At 49.5% G+C, this 23,289-nt stretch overlaps 3 protein-coding genes and 1 long non-coding RNA gene across 4 annotated transcripts; 2 read left to right on the top strand and 2 right to left on the bottom strand.

The window, feature by feature from the left end:
• The first annotated feature begins 107 nt into the window (after positions 1–107).
• LOC112895028 (NADPH-dependent aldo-keto reductase, chloroplastic-like) lies at positions 108–1,822 on the top strand. Its single transcript, XM_025962892.1, has 3 exons — positions 108–306; positions 450–698; positions 1,615–1,822. The coding sequence occupies exons 1-3, from the start codon at positions 121–123 to the stop codon at positions 1,696–1,698; spliced, it is 519 nt and encodes a 172-aa protein (XP_025818677.1). The 5' UTR covers positions 108–120; the 3' UTR covers positions 1,699–1,822.
• Positions 1,823–2,604: 782 nt separating this feature from the next.
• LOC112892728 (glutathione S-transferase T3-like) lies at positions 2,605–3,519 on the bottom strand. The gene is made up of 2 exons (XM_025959852.1): positions 3,217–3,519; positions 2,605–3,138 (listed from the first exon to the last, which is right to left on the bottom strand). The coding sequence occupies exons 1-2, from the start codon at positions 3,517–3,519 to the stop codon at positions 2,605–2,607; spliced, it is 837 nt and encodes a 278-aa protein (XP_025815637.1).
• A 7,629-nt stretch (positions 3,520–11,148) lies between these two features.
• On the bottom strand, positions 11,149–13,565 carry LOC112891867. The gene is made up of 2 exons (XR_003228616.1): positions 13,151–13,565; positions 11,149–12,192 (listed from the first exon to the last, which is right to left on the bottom strand). It is a non-coding gene; the product is annotated as an uncharacterized LOC112891867 (long non-coding RNA).
• Positions 13,566–18,306: 4,741 nt separating this feature from the next.
• Positions 18,307–19,730, top strand: LOC112892729 (atherin-like). Its single transcript, XM_025959853.1, has 3 exons — positions 18,307–18,648; positions 18,805–19,052; positions 19,727–19,730. Exons 1-3 carry the CDS (start codon positions 18,307–18,309, stop codon positions 19,728–19,730), a joined length of 594 nt encoding a protein of 197 aa, XP_025815638.1.
• The last annotated feature ends 3,559 nt before the right edge of the window (positions 19,731–23,289 follow it).

The following is a 23,289-nucleotide window of genomic DNA, read 5'->3' on the forward strand; positions in this document are numbered from 1 at the left end:
TAATTCGGAAAGTGAAATTATGGTTTTCTCTGTCATTTGTTGAATATGAGTGCTGCTATCCTATTCCCTGAATTCTGTCCATTCAGTTAGCCATATTACATCCCTGCTACCTGGGCAGCAATGGAAAAGTTATATGATGCTGGCAAAGCCCGTGCAATTGGTGTGAGTAACTTCTCATCAAAGAAATTGGGGGACTTGCTTGCTGTAGCTCCTGTACCTCCAGCTGTTGTTCAGGTGGAGTGTCATCCTGGCTGGCAGCAAACTAAGCTCCATAATTTCTGTCAGTCAACTGGTGTTCATGTTACTGTAAGTCTAATTACCTCATATATATCTATTTTTTAATCTGAAATTCTGAATACCTTGTGCATTTCTTTATCTCTAAAAGGCTGCAATGCTTTTGTGAAATACAAATTTGTTCTTGTTAATTTTATTCCACATGTGTTTTGCAGGCGTACTCGCCACTAGGTTCACCTGGTACAAGTTGGATGAATGGTAATGTCCTGAAAGAACCAGTAATCATCTCGATAGCTGAGAAACTTGGGAAAACACCTGCAGAAGTGGCTTTGCGTTGGAACATTCAGATGGGTCACAGTGTACTACCAAAGAGCACAAATGAAGAAAGGATAAAGCAAACCCTTGATGTTTACGATTGCTCTATTCCAGATGACTTTCTTGCAAAGTTCTCTGAGATTAAGCAGGTATATATGCGTGTGATACCCTTACAATATATTAATGAGGATAAATTACATTGGTATTTATTGATAATAATAAGACATATTTATAGGATAAGTTGATATTCAAGATTGCTCTGTTATGCTTTTCTTAAATTCATATGATTTGATTTTATCCTGATAAACAAACCCATGTGTAAATCTCGTCTACTGAGTCTGCTCACCTGGAGAATGCTAAATTTATAGTGAGTAGCATTTGTAGTTCTTTTTTAGCTTTCTTGCAGTTGGAAAACTGATGGTTCTGTGACAGGTTTCTGGTAAGGGTGCCTGCTCCTATTTTCCCCTTGATCACACTTGTGCAGAGTAACATATGCAGCTGCAATATTTACTATAAACATATTATTATAATTTTAATGTGATTATGTTTTAGTGAGATACTGCATTCCCTGTACACACCTATACGTACCAGCTGAAAGTCTGTGTTCAACAAGTGGCTATCATGTGCTGACACCAGTCTGGCTGGAGTACTGTTTTATTCACTCTCACTGGCAGTATTAGCTATACCTAGGGTGGAACCAAATCCACCACCATTGTCTAGTGATCATGATTGATTGCTACATAGGGCAATGCTATGTTTCCTTTGCTATATTGTTCAATATACACAGCTTCATGTCCCTATGGATCCACAGAAGACACTAAAAACTCATGTTGGCCCCTGTCATCAATCTTTTTTCTGGAACAATATATTGACAGGGGTGCTGATCATATATATAGCGCAATGTGCATTTTCATTGTTTCACGCAGCATGATTTGCTGCATAGGAGAAATTTCTAGACCGTTTTTCAACCAATGCAGTCCATTACTATCTTGGCATCATTTTCCCTTGAAGACCTTTTCATGCTGCAAGTATGAGCGTCTGATGATTTTAATTTGTGATCTTCAGGCTAGGCTTCTCAAAGGCAACTTCATTGTTAACCCTCAGAGTGTTTACAAGACCCATGAGGAGCTCTGGGACGGTGAACTGTAGGAAGGATACCATTGTTGATCCTGAGCAGGGAGCAGCATGCATTTGGGCCTGTCAGTCAGTTCGTATTTATCTCTGAATTTGGTAGTCAGGAATGAAGGTTCAGTTGCACGGAAGCTCCGATTCTATGCTGTTATTTCATTTTATATGCTAGTGACAAGTCCTCAGATGAGGCGAAATACTCTTGGGTGGATTTTTCAATAGTTTTATTTGCGATGTAACAGATCCTTTACAATAAGTAACAGATCATAGTGAGGTGTAACGTGGATAATGTTTTCGCTCTACCTTTGTGGGATCAACATTTTGGTGGTTAACGGGGCTTGCCTCTAGCTTCATATTTGAAACTGTATAATTGGCAAAGCTACAAGGAGAAGTAGTGGGGAATTTACAATAATTTTGGAGATAAATCAAAATAGAGTCGAAGAAATTTTGTAACAGTTGAGGTGCTAATCTTGGGGTTCCAATGAAAAGAAAGTGGACCAGATAATGCATCGTAATAAAGACTCTGCCTAGTTGAGGAAGTTTTGGTTATTATGATACGACATGCTTAGGAAATTATCAAATGCGCTTTCAGTGTGTGTTCCTGCCTGCGATTTGATACAGTACATAGGACAAAGCAAGTGCTGAAAATGGATGACATTTTTGCGGACTCGGACCATCTTGTGGATACTGGGCGGTTCGTCCAGACATAGACACATTAACAACATTTATTGGTACACAACAACCATTACGAAAATTTTTCCTAAACAATACAAACAAGCTCAGGTACAAGTTTCGGACAGTGTACAATACATAAAAAACGATGTTTCTCTACTCGCGGCAACACCTTTTATTAGGTCATACAGTACAAGACTACATAAAATTGAAACAACCATTGCGGACGAAGTAGGCAGCAGCAGGTCCGTGGCTTCAAGCGCCAAAGTCGTCGTCCATTTCCTGCTGATCGTCGTCAGCACGTGTCCTTGCAAGGATCGCCTTGATCTCCCGACGAAAGTACCTCCGCTGATATGGATCGAGCGCAGATAGATCCATTTTCATGATCCCATCTTCCCTTTTCTTCTCTTCCAAAGTGAGCTTCCGATCTTCGCGATCGTTGAAAGCAGTAGCCCACTCCACCTCCGCCACAATTTGTTTTCCTTTGTGGTCTGTCATTTTTTGAAGGACTTCCACGTAAGCGGAAGCTGTGGAAGATGACTGCAGCTCACTGCTCCTTCTCTTCTTCGCAGAATCTCGGCCAATTGGACGACTGTCATTTGCATCTTCTTCAGGGAAGCCAAGGTCTACAAGATCAGGCGCAGACTCTTCACCATTGTTGTCCGCGTCTTTTCCTTTCGCCCCCACAAGGTCCAGCCACTTCCTTTGGCCACGAAGTGATTCCCAGCAATGCATGAATGCGAATGGCTTCCCAACAAGGGCATGGTACTGCTTCTTGGCATCTTCAATCTGTAACAACCGAAAACAGCTATATGAGACACCATCTGTACCAAAGCAGCATGATCACTCTATCTTCTTCCGTCTTGCCGGATTGATTTTTCCTGTCTTGTTCAGCTTTGTAGCCACAAATCTTGCAGTATCTTTTTGGATAGTTCCCCAGCGCTTCCAGATGGACTGTGGCGGCCTCTGTCTCTCTACTGGGGTGTTTGAATATAGGAACTTGTGCACACGGTCCCAATAAGCTTCACTACTCTGATTCACACCGACAATGGGATCTTTGGACACATTTATGAAGGCAGAACATATAGCTTTGTCCTCAGCAATTGTGAAGTTGCTGGTTCGACTTTTCACTTGGGTAGGGCTGTTGTCAAAGTTTGGAGTAGGTGGCATGGCGGGGAAGCCAATGGGTGGACGCAGCTGAGCATGCAAAGTGGCAAGGCTGGCAGCGCGTGGTGGCCATGAAGCTGGGGACGACTCAAGGTCTATATACGCGGGCGCTGAAAAATATGCAGGTTGGGCAGCTTGGGCAACTTGGGCAGCATAGGTAGCTTGTAGAAAAGCAACAAATTGAGGGTCGGCCATAGCACTTGGGTCCAAGGAGCCATAATTTGGGGGCTTCGCGGTGCCCTGGCTCGAGTGGGGTGGAAGGTTATTCCTTGGATCGGCCATCCGCTTGACTGGGGTTCTCGGGTACCTACATTGCCTACAACATATGGTTACAGAAAGAAATACATGCTCACTTTAAAATCAAGACCACCTATCATTTAGCTCACTTAAACACTAGCTAAACAGCTTTGTTGGTATCCTTCAGTTTTTGTATAGGAAAAATGATGATCTCATTTCTCATTTGAGATATGTGAGCAAAATAATAGTTTAGTGTCACAACGTGAATGGGAAACAAAAAAAACAGTGTGATCATTCTGGTCCAAGAATTAGGGTGCAACATCACCAGACCAGAAAACAGAAATTATTTTCAAGTCTACCAGCACTCATGAGGGACCAAATACAGAAGCAGCCCGACTGCAATTGCTAGCACATCTGGACATGCACATATACTCATTTGTTTAGAACAGAATGTTAAAAGGAGCATATATACACATCTGAACATGATTTTTAGAACAGAAGGAATTCACGCACGAATGTTAAGCAAAAACCTAGTTGATAAGAGATATGAAAAAAGGAGCATACTTTTCATTCGTTTATACACTGGGTTGGGGGTGGAAGCATGGGGGGATGGACCAACTTACCAAAGGACAGAAACATTCCACTGAGCTACATTGACCACAATCATATCCTTACTGTATACTCTTAACATTAATGTTGACAGATTATCATTTGCGTCATGTTGAATTCTAATAATTGCTTAATATCGGACTGCATTAGCATCATATATACTGCCATGCATCCACCATTCCCCCATCCCATGAACAACAGCAGACCCGATTAAACCGCTCTAACAAAATAATCAGTGTGTATTGTCCCTAATCTGTAACCGAACGGCTCGAAACAAACGAGGATATCACGAGATTTTGGGGCGAACAACCGAACGAACCCAACCAAACCGTAACCTAACGAATGATCCAAACCCTAACCAAAGCTATGAGGAGATTTAGGGCCGACTCACCGGCGCGGGCGAGCGGAAGAGGAAGATGCGCTTGGTGGTGACGGCGGATCCGGGCTGACAGCGTCGTCCCCAACGTTCTCCGCTCGAGCTGCCTTCGCCTTGGCACCTCTCTGCGCGTCTCCTTCCCGGCGCCGCCTCCTGCTGGGTTCACCGGCCTTGGCACCTCTCTCCGCGTGTCCTTCCCGGCGCCGCCTCCTGCTGGGTTCACCGGGGGCGGATCTGCCTCCCCTCCCGTTCCTCGCTTCGGGAGTCGCCAGATCGGTAGTCCTCGTCGCCGCCGCCGCCGCCGCGTGCTACGGAACGGCGCTGGTTTCGTCGGTGGGGGGAGGAGGCAGACGGTTCGACTGGATATGGACGCCCAACCGCCCGCGCTGGACTGGTATTTTTCTCCACGCGTTGCTCCGCCTGCTGGGCCGTCGCCTCGGAGGCCCATTTCAAAAAAATCTGACATGCTCCTTCCGTTGCTCCAGCCGCTGGCGTCGGTCTAAGGACTGAAAATTCATTTAATCCATAAAAATAGCAAATCATTTAAAAAATTGAAACTCCTCTATGGAAATTTACCAACATTATAACACATGTAAAAAATATTTTCATATACTATGATCTAAAGTAATGTTTTAAGGTGCGTAAACCTCAAAATGTAACGCACTTCATTGTCTTTGGTCCAACCGCTGCGACTATATGTAGCCCGCATGACAAAATTGCGAGTTATCGTCGGAAACAGTCTCATGTGTGGCCTGTGGGTTCATTTCAGCCCAATAAATTTTTGGCTTGCTATGGATGCTGTACAGAATGGTCAAGCCATTCCTCTGGCTCCAAGCCTGATGGAAGGTATAGCTGTTGCTTTTTGCAATTTCTTGCGTCAGTAGTTTTGATTCTGTGCAACTGTTGCTCTATAGCTGTTTTCTAATTGGACTCTGCTAGCAACGTGGTTTGTTTCGTATATAAAAAAAAACCTGTACTACACACAGAAAACTAAGTCATGCACCCACCATGATGAACAGGATTTGGTCCTCAGTTTAGGGGAAATTATGGAACTACATATACATGGTGTGTAACAATGATGATGCACCAACGAAACTATAGGTTACAGCATGTTCAAAGTAGGGTGAGTTGCATTACTAGGTCCAGAGCACTTGCGGTTAGGGATATAATCTAGAAAAGCTAAGCATTTCATTAATTTTGTTTCAACTATTACCTTGAGTGTGATGCTAACTGTTCCATTCACGGACGATAATGTTCTTGGTTTTATTCCTCTGGCAGTGGACAACTCTGCTGCTGAAGACCCAGTGGAAGGGCCAAATTCAAAGCGGAAGCGTTTGCTGTCTGCGAAGGGGCTTGAGTTGCAGTTGTCTGACGAAGGCAGAACGCCAGCAACAAAGAACAGGTCCGATGGCAAGTCCCCAAAATCCAGTGCCAAGGAGATGGAATCTGCCTGGAAACAGCTCCGCCTTTGATGATGAAGCTACCGAGGACGACAATATTAACATTGACAGCTAGTGTTTCCAACTGAGGGCAATAGGCGTGGGAATATAAAATGCTGTCCTGTATCCCACTGAAAGGAAACGAATTGTCGTATGCTGAGACAGGATGAATGTATCTAGTATCAGTGGTATTGACTGTAAGTTGATCTAGATAAGTACTGTTGTATGCCGAGACAAGATAAGCGTGTCTGGTATCATTGTCATTGACAGTAAGTTGATATATGCTGCACCCATAGATATTCGATCTGTTGCCTAGTTTTTTTTTCAAGATGTTAAGATTTATTCCTTGATGCTGGAGATATATTGGTGGATGCTGATATGGTTGAACGAACGGATGTTGCACATGTGGTTGTATATGATTTGCGTCGTGCTTGTTATAGCTATCAACAGGAAACATATGAATCGCAGATTTGTTTGGTCTACGGAACCAATGTCTAATATATATGCTGTGATGGGTTGCAAGACAGGCACAAGCAATCACCCGACAGGTGAGCAGTGTGTTCCTGATGGATCACTCAGTATGCTTTCTTATATGTTGTTAAGTGTTAGAAGTTGAAAGGAAACTTTAAATGAATTTGATAGCGAATGGCAATGCTATTTTTTGCATAACTACCAACATGATTCTCGTTGCTCCTAGATTATTAATGTTGCCAATGTTTGACAAAATGGTCTAAGGTTAGATGATCAGAATCTTTGCAATTTGGAAGCCCAAGGCAACCTTGTGACTGAGTTGTGGCTTGTCTAAAATGTCATAGTGGGGGCATCACGTTGCACTGGAGCCTTTTAAAGGCCCAAACTGTCACCACACATCATCTCCTGATGTGATGGCCTTTATGCAGATTCAGAACAAAAATATTGACTTATGGGTTGCCCATGCAGCCATGCACCCATCCAGCTGCAGGGCTCGATTATTGCAGAGTGGATTCAGAAAAAGAAAAGGAAAAGCAGTTGGCACCACCACATCTATGCTTGAGATTCTAGATCATGTAAATGGAATAATCAGGTAACAGAGAAACAAATGAATGGGACATGAAAGGTACCCTTCAGTTTTAGGTTCGACCTGTATGGCTTGTGTGGAGTATTGTTTGACCAGCTGATGGTATACTGGGAATCAAATGGTTTTTGTATCCTACATCAAAGTTCAATGTATCGCAACTGCGTGAGACTTCTGTTATGTATCATGTACCATGTGTTCATGTACTTCTGTAATCAGTCAACACACCGAGCACACTCTATTGATTGGAAATTCTGTTTGATATACTCTGGTTTATATGAACTTCATGTGCTACAATGATTTCAGAAACAAGAAAATACTCCCTCCATTCCAAATTATAGGTCATTTTAGCAAATTTAGATGCATAATTTTTCTATAGATCTAGACACTGTATATCTAGATGCATTGCAAAATCTATGCATATAGATTTGCGAAAACGATCTGCATTTTGAAATGGAGGGAGTATGAAGCATCAGATGCAAGGTTAATTATTAGCTCTGTTGCAACTGTGTTGTTTTACAGCTCACTCCAACTTAACCAGTTGAGCTCAACACTGTCTTGTCTGTGTAAAAAGTGATAGCTCGTGTTGTTCTGTCGTCACTCTGCAGGGAAGTACCCAAAGTTTGTACAATTGCTTCAGGCCTTCACACGACGGTAATGTTGGTTCACCAAACTGTCAGGGGAGTGTCCTCATACATTTTCAGTAAGACTCTTAAGACTGATGAAAAAGCGTTCAGAGAGCACAGCATTGGCACACACTCAGCTAAAGATTGTTGTAGAGGCAGAGCTACCGTATCTGTTACTGTTCCTACTGCAGGCTTTCAGTGGACATTGGCATATTTGAAAGAGTTTGTGATTGCGCAGTCATTGAAACCTCAGTTAAAAGGTTTTCGCGGAATCTGCAGTGGGAAAAGACACTCTTCTGCCACCTAATTAATTTACAAGAATTTCCCATTCTAACACCAATTCTATGGCCAGCTGATTCATGGACTTGTCTCTGATGTATAATCATATCGATGGTGATTTTAACTGGCAAGATCGAGTTTCCCATTCCAAAATTGATGGTTGATGGACTGTTTGCATTTTGCAGAATCTGAAACCGGTCAGGCATTTTGGAGGTTCCTAACATTTTATCAACCTAGCTAACAAGTTCATTTGGAAGTACTACAGTTTTATCAACCGGAGTTAATCCGAAGTAAGTTCAGTGGCCCTGCTCCGGATATCGCTGAGAGTAATTGCTGTTAGTTCTTCGTACAACTGTACAAGCATGGCATGTTGACAGTTGAAGCCACTCTGAACTTCTGATGCAGAGCAAAACTCCCTACCGTGGCCGTGCTCTGCTTCGTGTCCTACTACCTCCTCGCAGCACGGATGCCGGCCGCGCCTGAAGGTGTCTCAGGAGCTCATCGCCTCGTTTCTTCACCATCCGGTGGCCAGGCCATGGACTTCTCCACCCACCAGGCCACCACGCACGACGCGCGTAGGCTAGCGCACCGCGTTTGTGATGAGATGCCGTGGTCGCTGGCCACAGGCCGCAGGCGAACGCGCACCTGGCGCACCGCCGAGCTCGTGAGTGTTGCATTCGTGCGCGGGTTCCGACGCGGGGTGGCGGAGGGTGCCTCTACGCCGTTCTTAGCGCGTGTTCCAGGGCAGTTGTCCTCTTCCTGAACTCGCTTGCCGGCTCTCGGCTCGCCGGCGGGTGGCGTTGCCGTGCCGTCGCACACAGCGACCTGCAGCGGGTGGCTCTGGGCACGAGAGATCCATCCAATTCGTGTCCCACACAGTCAGGTTTGAGCAACAGACATCCGACAAGAACGCGCATGGCGCTGCTGCGCCGGCCGGCCGGCCTCGCCGCCGCCCTCCGGCAATCTCGCTGCCTCAGTCATGCGTGCGTGCACGCGCTGGCGATCTACACATGGAACGTCTTGCCTGCTCCTTTTTCTCCTGGCAGATTGGATTCTGCGTTCTTGTTCTCTTGGACCTCGTGAATGCGCCGGCGTGTTGGATATTGCCTGCCATATTGGGTGAAAGTCGCCATGGCGCGTTTAGAGCCGGAGATGAACACATGCACAGGATCGATCGAGTTCGCTGCACACGCCGGAGGAGAAGATGTATGTGTTCCTACATACGGTCGGCACGTCAACATATTGATCTGCTCGACGTGAATGCCGGTGGTCACAGCACTACTGTCGTCTGTACTGTGCCGATCGATACACTCGTTGTGATCTGACTGGTCACACCAGAAGAAGAACATTGGGACAATCTTCATAGTTTTGGCACTGAATAATGGTTTTTCTCAAATCCATTATGTTCCAAGCAGCAGGAGGGACATTGTAGACTTGTAGTAGCAAGGAATGCCTCAAGTTTCTCTCTCTAGAACCAGCCGTTATTCAAGTGTTCTTACAGTGCCAGTTATTTAAGTGATGTTGCAGTCATGAAGTTTCTCACCGTCTGTGTTCTGTCTAAAGACAGTTTCTCTGCAAGGTCCTCCACATCTGAAAGCTGTACTCCTCTTTATGCCACATGGATTCAGACATAAAGGGAAAAGCAGTTGGCACCACCACAGCTATGCCTGAAATTCTAGATCATGTAAATGGAACAATCAGGGTAACAGAGAAACAAAAGAATGGAACAGGAAATAGTCTGAGGAGCATATGCGCATAACAGAGGACAAATCTGTCAACAGGTAGGATTTTGGTCAAATTCTCCAAACACAAGGGCAAGATGAAGCAGCTAGCTGTACAGGATTAAGGTTGCAAAGCTAACAATTTTGTTGTCAATTGGTCTTTATAATAAAGAATTATAAAGTGTCAGAAACAAATTTCCCATTCTAACATCGATGATTGAATGGTTGATGGACTGTTTTGCAGAATCTGAACCTGGTCAGCAGGGTATTCCTAGATTCTAGTTTATCAACCAAAGAAGTTAATCTCAAGTTCAGTCGCTTCTGGAACAATTGCTGTTACTTTGGACTTCGGACAATCATGACACATCATGGTTCATGGATGGGGAGAACCACTCTGAAGCAGAACAGAGCATTCAGGGCTTCATGTCTTTCCTCCTCACAGCGTGGACGCGCCCGGCGATGACTCACCTCGGAGCACACGCCGTGCGATGGAACGCGCGCACGCTCCTGGCGCGCCGCCTCCATGTACGATGTGTACTTCTAGTGATTTTTCTCTGCTTCCCTCGAACAGAACAGTTTTGTTCGTATATATACGGACCGAAGTGTTGGCAAGCAGTGCTCGTGCCAGACTGGGGAAAATGGACGAGGGGATCAGAGTTACCGAATTAGGGCCTAACACCTCAAACAAATCAATATCAGAATGTCAAAGTGATGTACTTTTCTGATCTCACAGTATGTTTTCAGATTCGGTTTAAAAGCAACTTGAAAATATGGATTCATACTTGATGGACTCATATTCGTCTTGTAGCGCTGTTGTTTGTCACCAAAAGCAGAGGTAGCTTTTGTTGTTTTGGCACATTACTTTTTCTCCCCAGAAAAACATTGATGTGTCCTCGGAGGGGTCCAAGGAGAGGACTTTTACTGTGCGCTCCAAGGAGAGGACTTTTACGGCGCACAATACAACCATAAGAACTTGTACATAAACATCGGACGGTCGAGATTTATCTGTACCACTGAAACATCAATTGGTAGTATGAGATAGTATATGTAGTATAAGAGTAATATAGGAAAGATAATTATTGATACCCGTTCATTTATATTACTATGTTCGTGCCTGTGCGTCGCTACGGGCGATAAAACTTTTTTAACGCAATACCAAACATTCTTGAGGAAAATAATATAGGCAATATTTGCAAGAGGGATATCAATTCAGAATTCAATTTAAATTCTCTTACATTCTTGTTGGCAACAAATTGAGCATATCATCCTCGGTAGTGCTGACCAGTTAAAAGAAGAGACTAAACACATTAGCTAGCTGCAGCCTCAAGTTCAGTGAGGCACGTTACAGGGCTCTTGGCAGTGGCATCGACACCACAACAAATAGTTCAATTGTGCACAAAGCACTGCCTAAGTTCGATTTGTGATGGTTTCATGTACAAAGCTTATGCTATGATATTGTCCCAAGCAGGAATTCAGACCTTGAGGTTTCAGTCAGCTGCATCAGACAGGAACCAGATCGATGCGGATCACAGCCGATTCTGCGGATTAGCGGATGCGCTCCTACTGACGCACCAGCCAAGTCGTGTGTTGTCTGAATATTGCTCATTCAGAGTTCCCAACAATATAAAATTTAGAAATTTGAAACTAACATCAGCCTGCCTCAATTTGGCTTCAAATTCGGATTTCTGGCAACTCTCCCTCTCCTACAGCATCACCTTTTTAAGTTTTTCCTCTGGTATATGCAGTATCAGACACGTAATAAGATTAAAAAGTCAAATATATTACGAGGATAATTCTTGCAGAATTCCAAAATTATAAAGAGTGATTTAAGCTGACTTAGGTGAAGATTCTCCATTTAGTACATTCAACTTTGCAACCTTTGAAAAAGCCTAAGCATATAGAATTCTAACCAGATGTCAAAATCAATATTCTATATTTTCTAGGAGGAGGAACAAAAGAATATTTACTTGTAAACACCATATTATATAAACAAAAAGGTTAATCTAAAAGGTAAATATTTACTAAAGAACTTTGCAAATTGCAAATAGAATAGATATTAATCTAAAAGGTTAGTTAGTGTAACAATATTTACTTGTAAACACCATATGACATAATCAAACCAAAAACAAAAGAATTGCTCACAAATGTAAATTACTCACCATGGCTGCTAGTTGCTAGGTATGTCATGTCTTTCAAAGAGTATAAAAAATTGCAGATTCCTTGTAGAGTAATATGCATTCATCTGTTCTGCCACTTTTAAGTCACAAAAAGAAGTTGTTCCTGTAGCTTACCTGTGGGCATTACAACCTGAATATTGTAGCCACCATAGAATTTCCTGAAAGAAATCATTACCAACTGTTGTGTTATAGGAAACTTATAATTCATAGTATCAATAGAAACATATAGTGCAAAGATCCCCATTTTCTATAATGCAAATATTCCAAATTGAAATCACCAGCTTTATCTTGAGTTTGCTAGAAATTTATCTAAGTAACAAGTTATGTGTGCTGCCGATTTATATTTTATCATAGATAGAAAATCTAAGTAATTAATAATTATAAATCAAATGCTCACAGTAGCTCAAGATTGCCACATTGTTGGCCACAGGGCCAGGAACAGATCTTAATTGTTGGCCACAGGACCAGGAACAGATCTTACTTTTTCAAGCTATAAAGCACATATTTTTCACTTAAGATATCAAACTTCTATTGTGTAACAGTAAAATAAAATTTTGATGTATCTACTTCAATAACTTGAATACTTGCTCCATGGATCTCATTTTTAGGCACTCGATGAATGAATGCACTTCTATTAATATTTTAAAATCAATAAAATATTAAAATGCAGCAGACTTTAGTAACAGAACTTGGAAAATAAAAGAGAAACAATTATAGTTTACAGGCTGTAGAAAACAAATAAGAAATTTTTTAAAAACTTACCGAGACATCAGTGCATGCAGATATGTGGTGCTCACTATATCTCACATCAGAAATGGCACAGATGAAACAAAAAACTCTAGAGACTTGACAAAATTGCAAACACTAAAAATTCGCTCGGTGCCTTATATATGCTGATGATATCTAGGGACTGACAACAATATTTTTAGTATAGCTTAAACTAAGGAGAGTTGCATCAAAAAACATAAATTCCCTTCTGACAGATGCATGATTTCACAGAAACTATTCTAATTTTTTTATTCCTACGTAGGTAAAATCTATCGATTCATTCATAATTAGCCTGTGGGTTGAAGAAACAAACTGAAGTAAGGTGGAGGCAATGTTAATTGGTAGTACCTTTGAGCAACCTAACGTTTTTGCACCTCTGTGATCTCATAGTGGGACAAGAGCACAAGAGATTAGATGGGATGAGGAGTTGCACGGGCCTGTACTCAAGTAAGGTGGAGACAAGATGAAATAGTAATGAAAGAAACTACAAGATGAAATAGTAAGGAGCACATAGATCACTTCAGCCATTACTCCTCCCATGTAAACAAAAATTGACATTTTGCACACTAATGCAATCACTATTTGACATCATACATACAGATCCTAATATAATATCATACTATTTATTCATCTAGGCCTGAAATACTAAGTTCATATCGTCCTCAGCCCTAAAGAATAATTGTAGTTTTAATACTACCTAAACATTCTTATAAGGAAAAAAACTAGAAACATTGGATCAGTTTGTTTACATAAGATTCACAAGTTAGAGCTCTTCAAGGAAGCAGGGTGCTTTGCTCCTACTTCGCAAAATATGTGATGACATCTACGTTAGGAGGCGTTAGGATCAGCCATTGTGTGATCTTTGTAGATTACGTGACCTTGAAGCTGTGCGATCAAATATGTCTGTTGTTGATTAGAGTTGGTTGTGCCACCGAAGATAACCATTTTGGAGTACTGCTTCTGCCATGAACTGTGTGCCGAACAAGCTATAAATTTAAGTTCTTGTATACCTGGATGTTTTATTGGTTTGGTGAGGGGAAAGTGTTTAGTTGGCTAAGCAGCTAATCCAACTTATGGGGATAGTTTTGGATATGCTGTCGATGCTGTGGACCACGTCGATAGCAATGCCCCAACTACGATCCCTGCAGACACTAAATCATAGGAGGCTGAAACCGGTATGATTCTTTTTGTCCAAAGTACAAGTACTCATTAGTCTTAATCTGTACTCTCTAATTCTTTAGCGATTCAATATATTTTGTACTCTCTAATTCTGTAGCAATTCAATATTGTCTGTACTCGTTAATCCAAAGCCTCCAAAGCACAAAGTAATCATGAACACATGCAACAAGAAAAGTTGTCAGATACGCATAGCTAACATAAATGTATGGTTTTTCTTTTGGTCTGTGACTGGAGTTTTCCTGTATACTTCAGAATTCAGATGCAAGTTTAACATGGTCTTTTTTTGTTTTGAGATCTGTTCAGACTTCAGCACAATGATATTGAGCGCGCGATTCCTCTCCTACGGGACAGATTTAGAAAGTGTGCATCTGAAGGAACCGCGGCAGATGTGGTTGGTGGCTTTGGTGCGTGCACATTTTCACTGGCAGAAGCAACCTCTGCATGGTAAAGAAAGAAAGGAAGAAAGAAAGAAAACCCAGCTGGAAAGTGGGTGAGCGATTCTGGCAGATTGATCATAGAAGAACCAGAGACAGTCATGCAATAGCAGCTCTGCAGGTGTGCGCTGAGGAGGTTTCCCAACCAGAGTTTGACGCCGGACGTTTCTTAAACAACACGATTTCCTCCCACTTGAACAGGGTGCGAGGGATCGTCGGTCGCTGGATCATATCCAGCTTTGAGCGCAAGCAACGATGCAGTTGCGGCAGAACGGACCCCCCGGAAAATGAGGCGCGGATTGCCCTGCGCCGCCGCACCTTCGCATATGCTACCGAGGTGCGGGTAGAGTAAATACCCGAAACTCTAAAGCATACCCGCATCCATGAAGTCTAACGGGTAAAATTTTATACCCGTACCAATACCCACAGGGTACTGGTCGGATTTCAGATACCCATCGGGTCTACTAATGATACCTGTTGGAGGAATTCTCCAGCCGGGTGGCGGAAAGCACCCGCCTAATCCTAGTTAAGGATGGGTTTGGAGGAGACTTATGAGCGCTCGATCGGTGGAGGGACACGAAGATTTTAGAGTGGTTCGGACCACCGGAGCGTAACACCCTACGTCCACTTGAGAGTTGTATTGGCTGCGTGAGCCTGAATGGAAGGCAGCATAAGCTTGTGTGTGTGCAACCTATCTTCTAACGAGTGCACTCTCCCTTTTATAGTCCAAGGGGAGTGCTTACACTGAGCGGGGCCCCGACAGGTGGGCCCGGCCAACAGGAGCTGTTCTATGAGAGGTATGGAGGTCATCTCCTCGAGCTCCTCTCCGTAGTCTTCTCGATCGAGAAGTTGATGTGCGTATCTTTAGCCAGGATATGGCCGTGTACAGCCTTATCTTTTACAGTGTCCGGCGTCAGCGTTGCATAACAGTGAAGCCGTGCTGTCACTGTTACGATGGGACCTCCCGTCAGGCGGTGAAGCAGCGCTGACCCGTTGCGTGTGCACTGTTACAGCGCACGCCTTGGCTTTGCCTATTACAGACCATCATCACGCGCGCAGCGCCGTGACGGGACTGTACACAGTCCGCGCACTGTGCACGGTGATACGACGCGCCGCCTTCAGATCAGGCAGGCTTACCGTGGTGTCAGCCTACCTGCCCCGTGTGTCAGTGGCAGGCCGCTCTTTTTGACTTGGGCGCGCCCAGCCCAGCTACCGCATTAAATGCTGGTAGGTGGAGAGGTGATCCGCAAGGAGCCTCCAGCATGCGGCAGGGCCAGCCCCGATCCCTCCGCAGGACGGCACCTGGCAGCGCCGGACCCCTTCCCGGGGGGAGGGGGGTCCGGGCCCCCAAGGCCGGTCGGAGCGGGCTGGCCTGCGATGGGCGGACCATCATACGTGGCACCCCCGGACCTCCCTGAGGAGGCCGGGTCCACGGAAGCTACCTGAGGGCTCTTCCAACCTTCCTGGGGACGCGGAGACCCCTGACCCGGGGCAGCACGGGGAGGGTCCGGAGACCACGGTCCCGGCTGTCAGGCCCTGGTCGTATGCCGCGCCCCCCAGAAGGCGAGGGGGAGATTACGCATTCGTGAGTTCTTAAGGGCCGGGACACCCTAGCAAGAGGTACCCCTGCCTGTATGTACCGACAGAGGCCCCGGGCCCACCTCGGGAGAGGGATGAACCCGCAGGTGGGGCCAGACCCCAGCACCGCGCCGGGTGGACAGCTTGCTCCCGCCGGGAAAGGGCATGTAAGTCTTTTTCCGCCAGAGCGGGAACCCCAAAGGGCCCGTCCCCCGCCCACGCCGCGCGCGTCAGGCGGTTCAGATTCTTGTCTTATTCGAGCCCGTCGCGTGGCTCGGGCGGTTCGGATTCCGCCTTTTTTCCTCAATTCTCCAGCACCCTCGTCGCTGACTGGCGGGCCCGGGCCCACCGGTCATAGGGTGTGAGAGGAGGGAAGGCAAGTGCAGGCAACCGTTCGACTTCTTCCCGGTTGCCGCGGAGCGCAGGGAGGGAAAAGCTTTTTGCATAAAAGGTAGGCGCCGAAGGGAACGGCTACCTTTTCGCTTTTGCCAACAACAGACGCCGTAGCGCCCCTTCGTCTCCGCATCCCTTCTCGTGATCGGTTTCCTTGCGCTCGGCTCCCTTCTCTTCCCTCCTCTTTTGCAATCCACTCCCAACAATCACCAAGGCTTCGCTTCCTTTCCCGCGCCGCTTCCAGAGCCAGGATCAGTTGGACGCGGTGCGGCGCCTTCTGGGGTGGACCGCGCCGGCGTACGCCGGGAAGGTCAGGGCCGGCAAGATTCCCCTCCGCGACCTTGCCGCGGGGGAGTTCGTCCTTTTCAATTCGTACATTATGTGCGGGTTGGTTCCTCCGATCTCCTCCTTCTTCCTCCTGCTCCTGGAGGAGTTCGGCCTCCAACTTCATCATCTCACCCCCCACTCCGTCCTCCTCGTGGCGGTCTTTGCCCACCTTATGGAGATGTTCGTGGGGGTGCGCCCCTGCACCACTATCTTCAAACATTTCTACTCCCTGGTTGGGACCGGGAAGAAGCGCGGCGAGATTGGAGCTTATTACTTCCAGCTCCAGCACGGGATGGCGGGCTCCTACATCGCCGCCTTCTCCAGCTCCAAGTGGGAGGACTGGCGTGAAGGCTGGGTCAATGCGGCAGTCGAGCCCCACGACCGTCTGGAGCTGCCAACAGAGGGTCCCTAGAGCGACCGGAGCACATGGAAGGCCAGGCCAACGAAACCAGCGGAGCTCGACCCGGTGCTGTACCGGATCAAGAAGCTGGCAAGGAGCGGCCTGACTTCCATGATGGTGCTGGGCGACTTCCTGAAGCGGCGGATCGCCCCCTGCAGCAGCGGTCCCGGATGGCCTACGTGTACATGGGGCTAAATGACTGCTGCAGGATCGCGCGCGGGCCCGGCGGCAACTTCACCAGGGCGGAGCTGGAGGCGGCGGTCCGGGCGATGACCGGCGAGGTGTTCGTTCCCGAGTCCCTGGTCCTCCCGAGCGGGGTGAAGGCCCTGTGCGAGGACTAGGCACTGCGGTCATCGGTCCTGGCGTTGATGCCGACCCTGGACGAGGGCGGCCTGGCGGTCCGGCAACTGGGGGGCGACCCCAACCGCGGGCTCCAGATCCCTGGCGCCACGCCGGACCGCCAGCAACGCACCAACGAGGGTCCCGGAGAGCCGGAGCCCAGAGGTCCGGCCCCCAGCGGGAAATGGAAGGAGAAGGTGCCGGTGCCAGAGCACCGGCAGAAGGATAATGCGGGTGCCGCCCCGGCCCGAGGAAGCGACAAGGCCAGGGGGTAGTACCCGCACGAAGCAGCCAAGCCGAAGGGAGCAAATCCCGAAGGCTCCAGCGAGGCGACGGCTCCTTGGTCGGGGAGCCGGCGCCCAAACGCCAGAAAACGGCGGGGGTGGAGGAGCCGAGCGGGGCTCCACCACCTCCGCCCCAATGCAGGCAGGCGGAGAGGGAACCGAAGGAAGCGCGACGGCCTCCTCCGAGACAACTGACTCCTCCGCCACCACCACCAGAACGGCGGCCAGCGACACCACCACCGTCCGAGGTCAGGCCACAATCCCCATCGCCGCCGCCAGGAGGCTCAATGGCCGGGGACGCCCCCCAAAGGTCCGGGGGGTCCTCGGCAGGGAGGAAGGTCCCCCCAGCCGCCCGGGGCAGATGGGAGTGGTGCGACTTCCCGTAAGTAGTTTTGTCAAGGTTTTTCATTTCCTTTCTTGGCTTCTGGTCCGTAACCATACAGGTGATATGGCAGGCCGCAATCTTCAGACGCACCAACTGGGGGATCCGGCCCCCAGCCAGCGCCGGGACCCTCGGCGCCGTCCCCAGCAGGTCTCCTGCCAGAGACAGCTCCAAAAGTCCCCGGACCCATGGGCCCGGAGCCGGAGGCCACCACACCGCCACGACCCGAAGCTGCCCCCCAGGAGCAGGGCACCAGGCCCGCTGCGACGACCGAGGCATCGGCGACAGAGCCGAGTGTCGAGGTCGGGCCCTCTCCAGCTGAGCTAGCAGCAGAGGGGACCGCTGCCACGACGGAGGCTGCAGCGCCAGGGGTAGCGGAGGTGGTGGAGGTCGCGGCGCCGGAGGCAGCGGAGGTGGCTGCACCGGGGGCGACAGAGGCAGCGGCACCGGAGGCAGCAGAGACAGCGGCACCGGAGGTCGCCGAAGTTGCCAGCTACGCCGCCCCACTGGCAGAGGAGGAGGAACCGGAGGTGGTGCTGGGAAGGCGCCTCCTCCCAAGTACGGCGGAGATCCCCCTCCCCCGGCTCATTGCCAAATGCCAGCAAGCTCAACAGGAGCTAGAGGTTGGCATGCGCCGGGAGTGGGAGAAGCTGGAGGCGGAGCGCCAGCGGCTCTCCGACTGGGAGGTTCGCCTGGGCGACCGCATCAACTCCGTCTCTGCCCGCTACGCCGAGGAGCGCGCCAAGCTCGTGCAGGGGCGCGAGCTTCTGCAGGAGGAGCTGGAGCAAGCTCGCGTCCGAGAGGCGGCGGCGCTCCAACGGGAGAAGGCGGCCACGCGGCGGGAAGCAGAGGCCCTCGAGGGGCTGATCGCTGTGGAGGAGATGAAGCAGGCGGTGGCAGACAGGAAGGCGTCGGCAGCGGTCGAGGCGGAAAAGTCCGCCCTCGCAGATTTGGCGGCGGCGGCAGCAAAGAAAGAAGAATGGCTGGCCGCCCGCGAAGTAGAAGAGGTGGCCCGGCTTCAGGAGCTCCAGAAGCGGGAAGAGGCCGTGGAGGAGGAGCTGGCAGCCGGGAACCGGAGGCTCCAGGAACGCGAGGCAGCGCTCCAGGAGAGGGAGGCCAAGGTGGAGGGGCTCCTGGCAGAGCAGCGCGCCGGCTCCGGCCGGTTAACAAGATGGGTCGGCACGGTGAACCCTCTGCTAGAGGCACTCGGAGCCAACCCCATCTAGGTACCGGAGGCTCCTTCGCCATTTGGCGCCGCACTCCAACTGCTGGACTCCACCGCCAGGCGGCTACAGGATGCGGAGGCCGGGATGCAGGACCTCCTGGAGACAGAGGGGCGAATAGTTGCTCAGGGGATGGCTGAATACATCCTCACCAGTTTCCGGAGCCATGACCCCTCCATCCAGCTGACTCCTGTCTTGGTCGGACCCCTCCGGATGACAGCGGCCGCCACGCGAGAGAGGGTCCAGGAGGCGGTGGACATGGTCACGGCCCGCCTCCGGTGACGTCCCGAACCTGCAGAGAGTGGGAGTGCCTCCGGACCACCAGAGCAGTAGTGCTAGTATCTTTTTGTTATTTCTTTTGTAACATAACTTTTGTTATTGTAAGATAGCTTTAAAATTTTGTGCACATTATTAGTAATGCGTTTAAGTATTTGATGTGTCTACTTTTCGCGAAAAACTTAGCTTTTTTCCTGATTGTCGATCTGCAAAGTGCTGTTGGGCACACCGAGGTCCCGTGGCCCCCTGTGAGATAGTCGCGATAGGTCGGGACTAGCTGCCATAAAACTGAGGTCCTGCACATGACTTAGGATCGACGTTTAGTAGACGTCCCCACGGGTTCTCAGTCTGGCCAGCGAAGGCCTCCTAAGTTGCGTAGCAAGCCAGAGCACTAGGACCTGCGTTCGGGGATTAAAAGGGGTCCCGGCCCCCGGGTCCACGGTTCAAGGTACGACGGTACCCACCCTAGGGGGGCAGAGTGTGTAGGCTTAGGGTACGGAACCAGGCTAAGCGGCTAGACAACCCTGGACCCCAGTAAAGGGCGAGCACGTCCCCCTGAAGCCAGTTCCCAGGGGTTCGATCCTTTCTCTCTTGCGAAACAGAGGTCCGAGGCAGAGACGTAGCGTAGCAACTCAAGGGAGGCTTTAGGCACAACACAGACGTGAAGAACATGTGGGGGGTTAGCGTAACAAGAAGCGAAAAAATATAGAATCGCATAGACTTCAAGGATGCATTTGAAAACAAATTTTCCCTTAATGAATTGGTACAGGAGAGTTGTGCGATTTATGCCAGGGGCCGGGTTTACGAGGGCGGACCTCTACCGTCCTGGTCTGCACGGCAATGCTACCAATTACAAAGGAAAAATTTTCTCTCAACCAGGTCCTAGGGATAGAACTTACGGAGGTGCTCAATGTTCCATGGATTGGGTAGTTGCATTCCATCCTCCGCAGCAAGACGAACAGATCCGGGTCGGCACACCTTTGTCACCTTGAAGGGCCCCTCCCAGCTGGGGGAGAGCTTGTGCATGCCCTCCCGGTTCAGGATTCGCCTTAGGACTAGGTCCCCGACCTGGAGCTCCCTACTTCGCACGAACCGTTGGTGGTAGCGCCGGAGCGCTTGGTTGTACCGTGCATTTCGGACTGCTGCTCGCCATCTGCGCTCGTCGACGAGGTCCACGTCTTGGCGACGCTGCTGTTCCTGCAAATCCTCATCAAAAGCCTGTACTCGGAGAGAGCCCATGGTGATCTCCGGGGGAAGGCACGCTTCGGCCCCGTAAACCAGGAAGAAAGGGGTTTCCCCTGTTGCGCGGCTGGGTGTGGTCCGGTTCCCCCATAACACACTCGGAAGCTCTTCAATCCACCTTACGCCATGATTCTCAAGATCACAGTAGGTCCGGATCTTGAGTCCTCTGAGGATCTCAGCGTTGGCCCGCTCAACTTGGCCATTGCTCCTGGGGTGCGCCACTGAGGCGAAACAGAGCTGAATACCCATATCCTCACAGTACTCCTGTAAGTATTGGCTCGTGAACTGAGTCCCATTGTCAGTAATGACCTGGTTCGGGACCCCGAACCGGCACACAATTGACCTGAGGAAAGCAGTTGCCGACGCCTTGGTGATGTTGACCACAGGGGTTGCCTCCGGCCATTTGGTGAACTTGTCAATGGCGACATAGAGGTACCGGTACCCGCCGACGGCCTTAGGGAAAGGTCCCAAGATATCCAACCCCCATACCGCAAAGGGCCAAGAGGGAGGAATCATCTGCAGCGCCTGAGCTGGAGTGTGTATCTGCTTTGCGTGGAACTGGCACGCTTTACAGGTCCTTACCAACTCAGCTGCATCCTGGAGTGTTGTCGGCCAGTAAAAGCCATGCCGGAAAGCTTTACCAACCAGCGTGCGGGATGAAGAATGACTTCCGCACTCGCCTCCATGGATCTCCGCAAGCAAGTCGCGACCCTCTTCCTGAGTGATGCACCGCATGAGGACGCCGTTGGCACCACGGCGGTAGAGATCCCCTTCTACCACTGTGTATCGCTTAGCCATCCGGACAATGCGCTCAGCAGATGCTTGATCTTCAGGAAGGTAATTATCTTTCACGTAGTACCGGACCTTAGAGATCCATGCATCGGGACCTTCCTGAGAAACTGGGCGTGGCACCCTGAGGTCTTCGGGTCCCTCAAGGGAGCACACGACCCTTGGCGGGCACCACGGATGGAGCGCCGCCGGGACCGCTAGCTTCAAGGTGCTAGTCCGACCCCCATCGCCAAGGTCGGCAGGCTGGGCGGAAGGCTTCGGCAGACGTATCTGGAAGACGCCCTCAGGCACAGGTGCCTGGGTCGATGCGCTCACAGAGAGGGCATCAGCTGCTGTGTTGCCTTCGCGTGGAACATGTTGCAGTTCCAGCACATCGAAGTCCTTCTCCAGCCTCTTCACATGAATGAGGTAGGCTGCGAGCTGGGGGTTGTTGCAGCAACACTCCCCCCGGACTTGCCTGATGATGAGCTGGGAGTCCCCTTTGACTAGGAGCTCCCGGAGCCCCAGGGACAGAGCCGCCGTGAGCCCAAAGATTAAGGCCTCATACTCCGCCATGTTGTTGGTGGCCTCAAAATCGAGGTGCACCATGAACTTTAACTGCTCGCCACGTGGGTCGAGGAGGACCACGCCAGCCCCAGCCCTCTTGCCGCGGGCGGACCCGTCAAAAAAGAGGGTCCAGTGAGGTCCGGTAAAGACCGGAGCCTTGACCTCCGGACGTGGGGGGTCCGTCCCTTGGTCCGGACCCCCGGAGGCGCTTGGTGCAGGCGTCCATTCCGCGATGAAGTCAGCAAGGATTTGGCTCTTGATGGCATGAAGCGGCTGGAAGTCGAGCTGGAATCCAGCGAGCTCTGCTGCCCACTTGGCGATGTTGCCTGTAGTGTTGGAGTTGTGGAGGATGGCCCTCAATGGGTAGGCGGTCACCACCACAATCTTGTGGGCCTGAAAGTAGTGGCGGAGCTTCCTGGACGCAATAAGTATAGCATAAAGGAGCTTATGCGTCTCAGGATACCTAGCCTTTGCCTCATGAAGGACCTCACTGACGTAGTAGACCGGCTTCTGTACGGTCCTGACTCTGCCAGGTGGACCAGATCCTTCGGCTCCAGCTGGGTACCCGTCGGCCCCCAGGCTGCTTAGCGCTTCTCCGGGTCGGGACCCGGCCGGATCCTCCGAGGTAGGGCCGGTTACTGGAGAGGTGGAGGCCGAACCTCCCTCTCCTGCAAGGGGGTCCGCGGGGGCCCCCTGCGAGAGAGGCTCGGACCTCTCGGTGACCAGCACCATACTGATCACTTCGGTCGTTGCTGCAAGATAAAGAAACAGTGTCTCACCTGGGTCTGGTGCGACCAGGACTGGCAAGGAGGTAAGGTACTGCTTCATCTCTTGGAAGGCACGTTCTGCCTCTTCGGTCCATGCGAATGGGCCGGACCCCCTCATCAACTTGAAGAAGGTAAGTGCCCACTCCGCCAGCCTCGAAATGAAGCGGCTGAGAGCTGCCAGGGACCCCGTCAGCCTCTGTACATCCTTGAGGCGTGCAGGGGGTCTCATTGCCTCGATTGCCCGGACCTTATCCGGGTTGGCTTCGATTCCTCGGTGGGAGACCAGGAAACCAAGGAGCTTCCCCGCCGATACGCCGAAGACGCACTT

This window comes from Panicum hallii, chromosome 5 (assembly GCF_002211085.1).
Source record: "Panicum hallii strain FIL2 chromosome 5, PHallii_v3.1, whole genome shotgun sequence".
Classification (NCBI taxonomy): domain Eukaryota; kingdom Viridiplantae; phylum Streptophyta; class Magnoliopsida; order Poales; family Poaceae; genus Panicum; species Panicum hallii.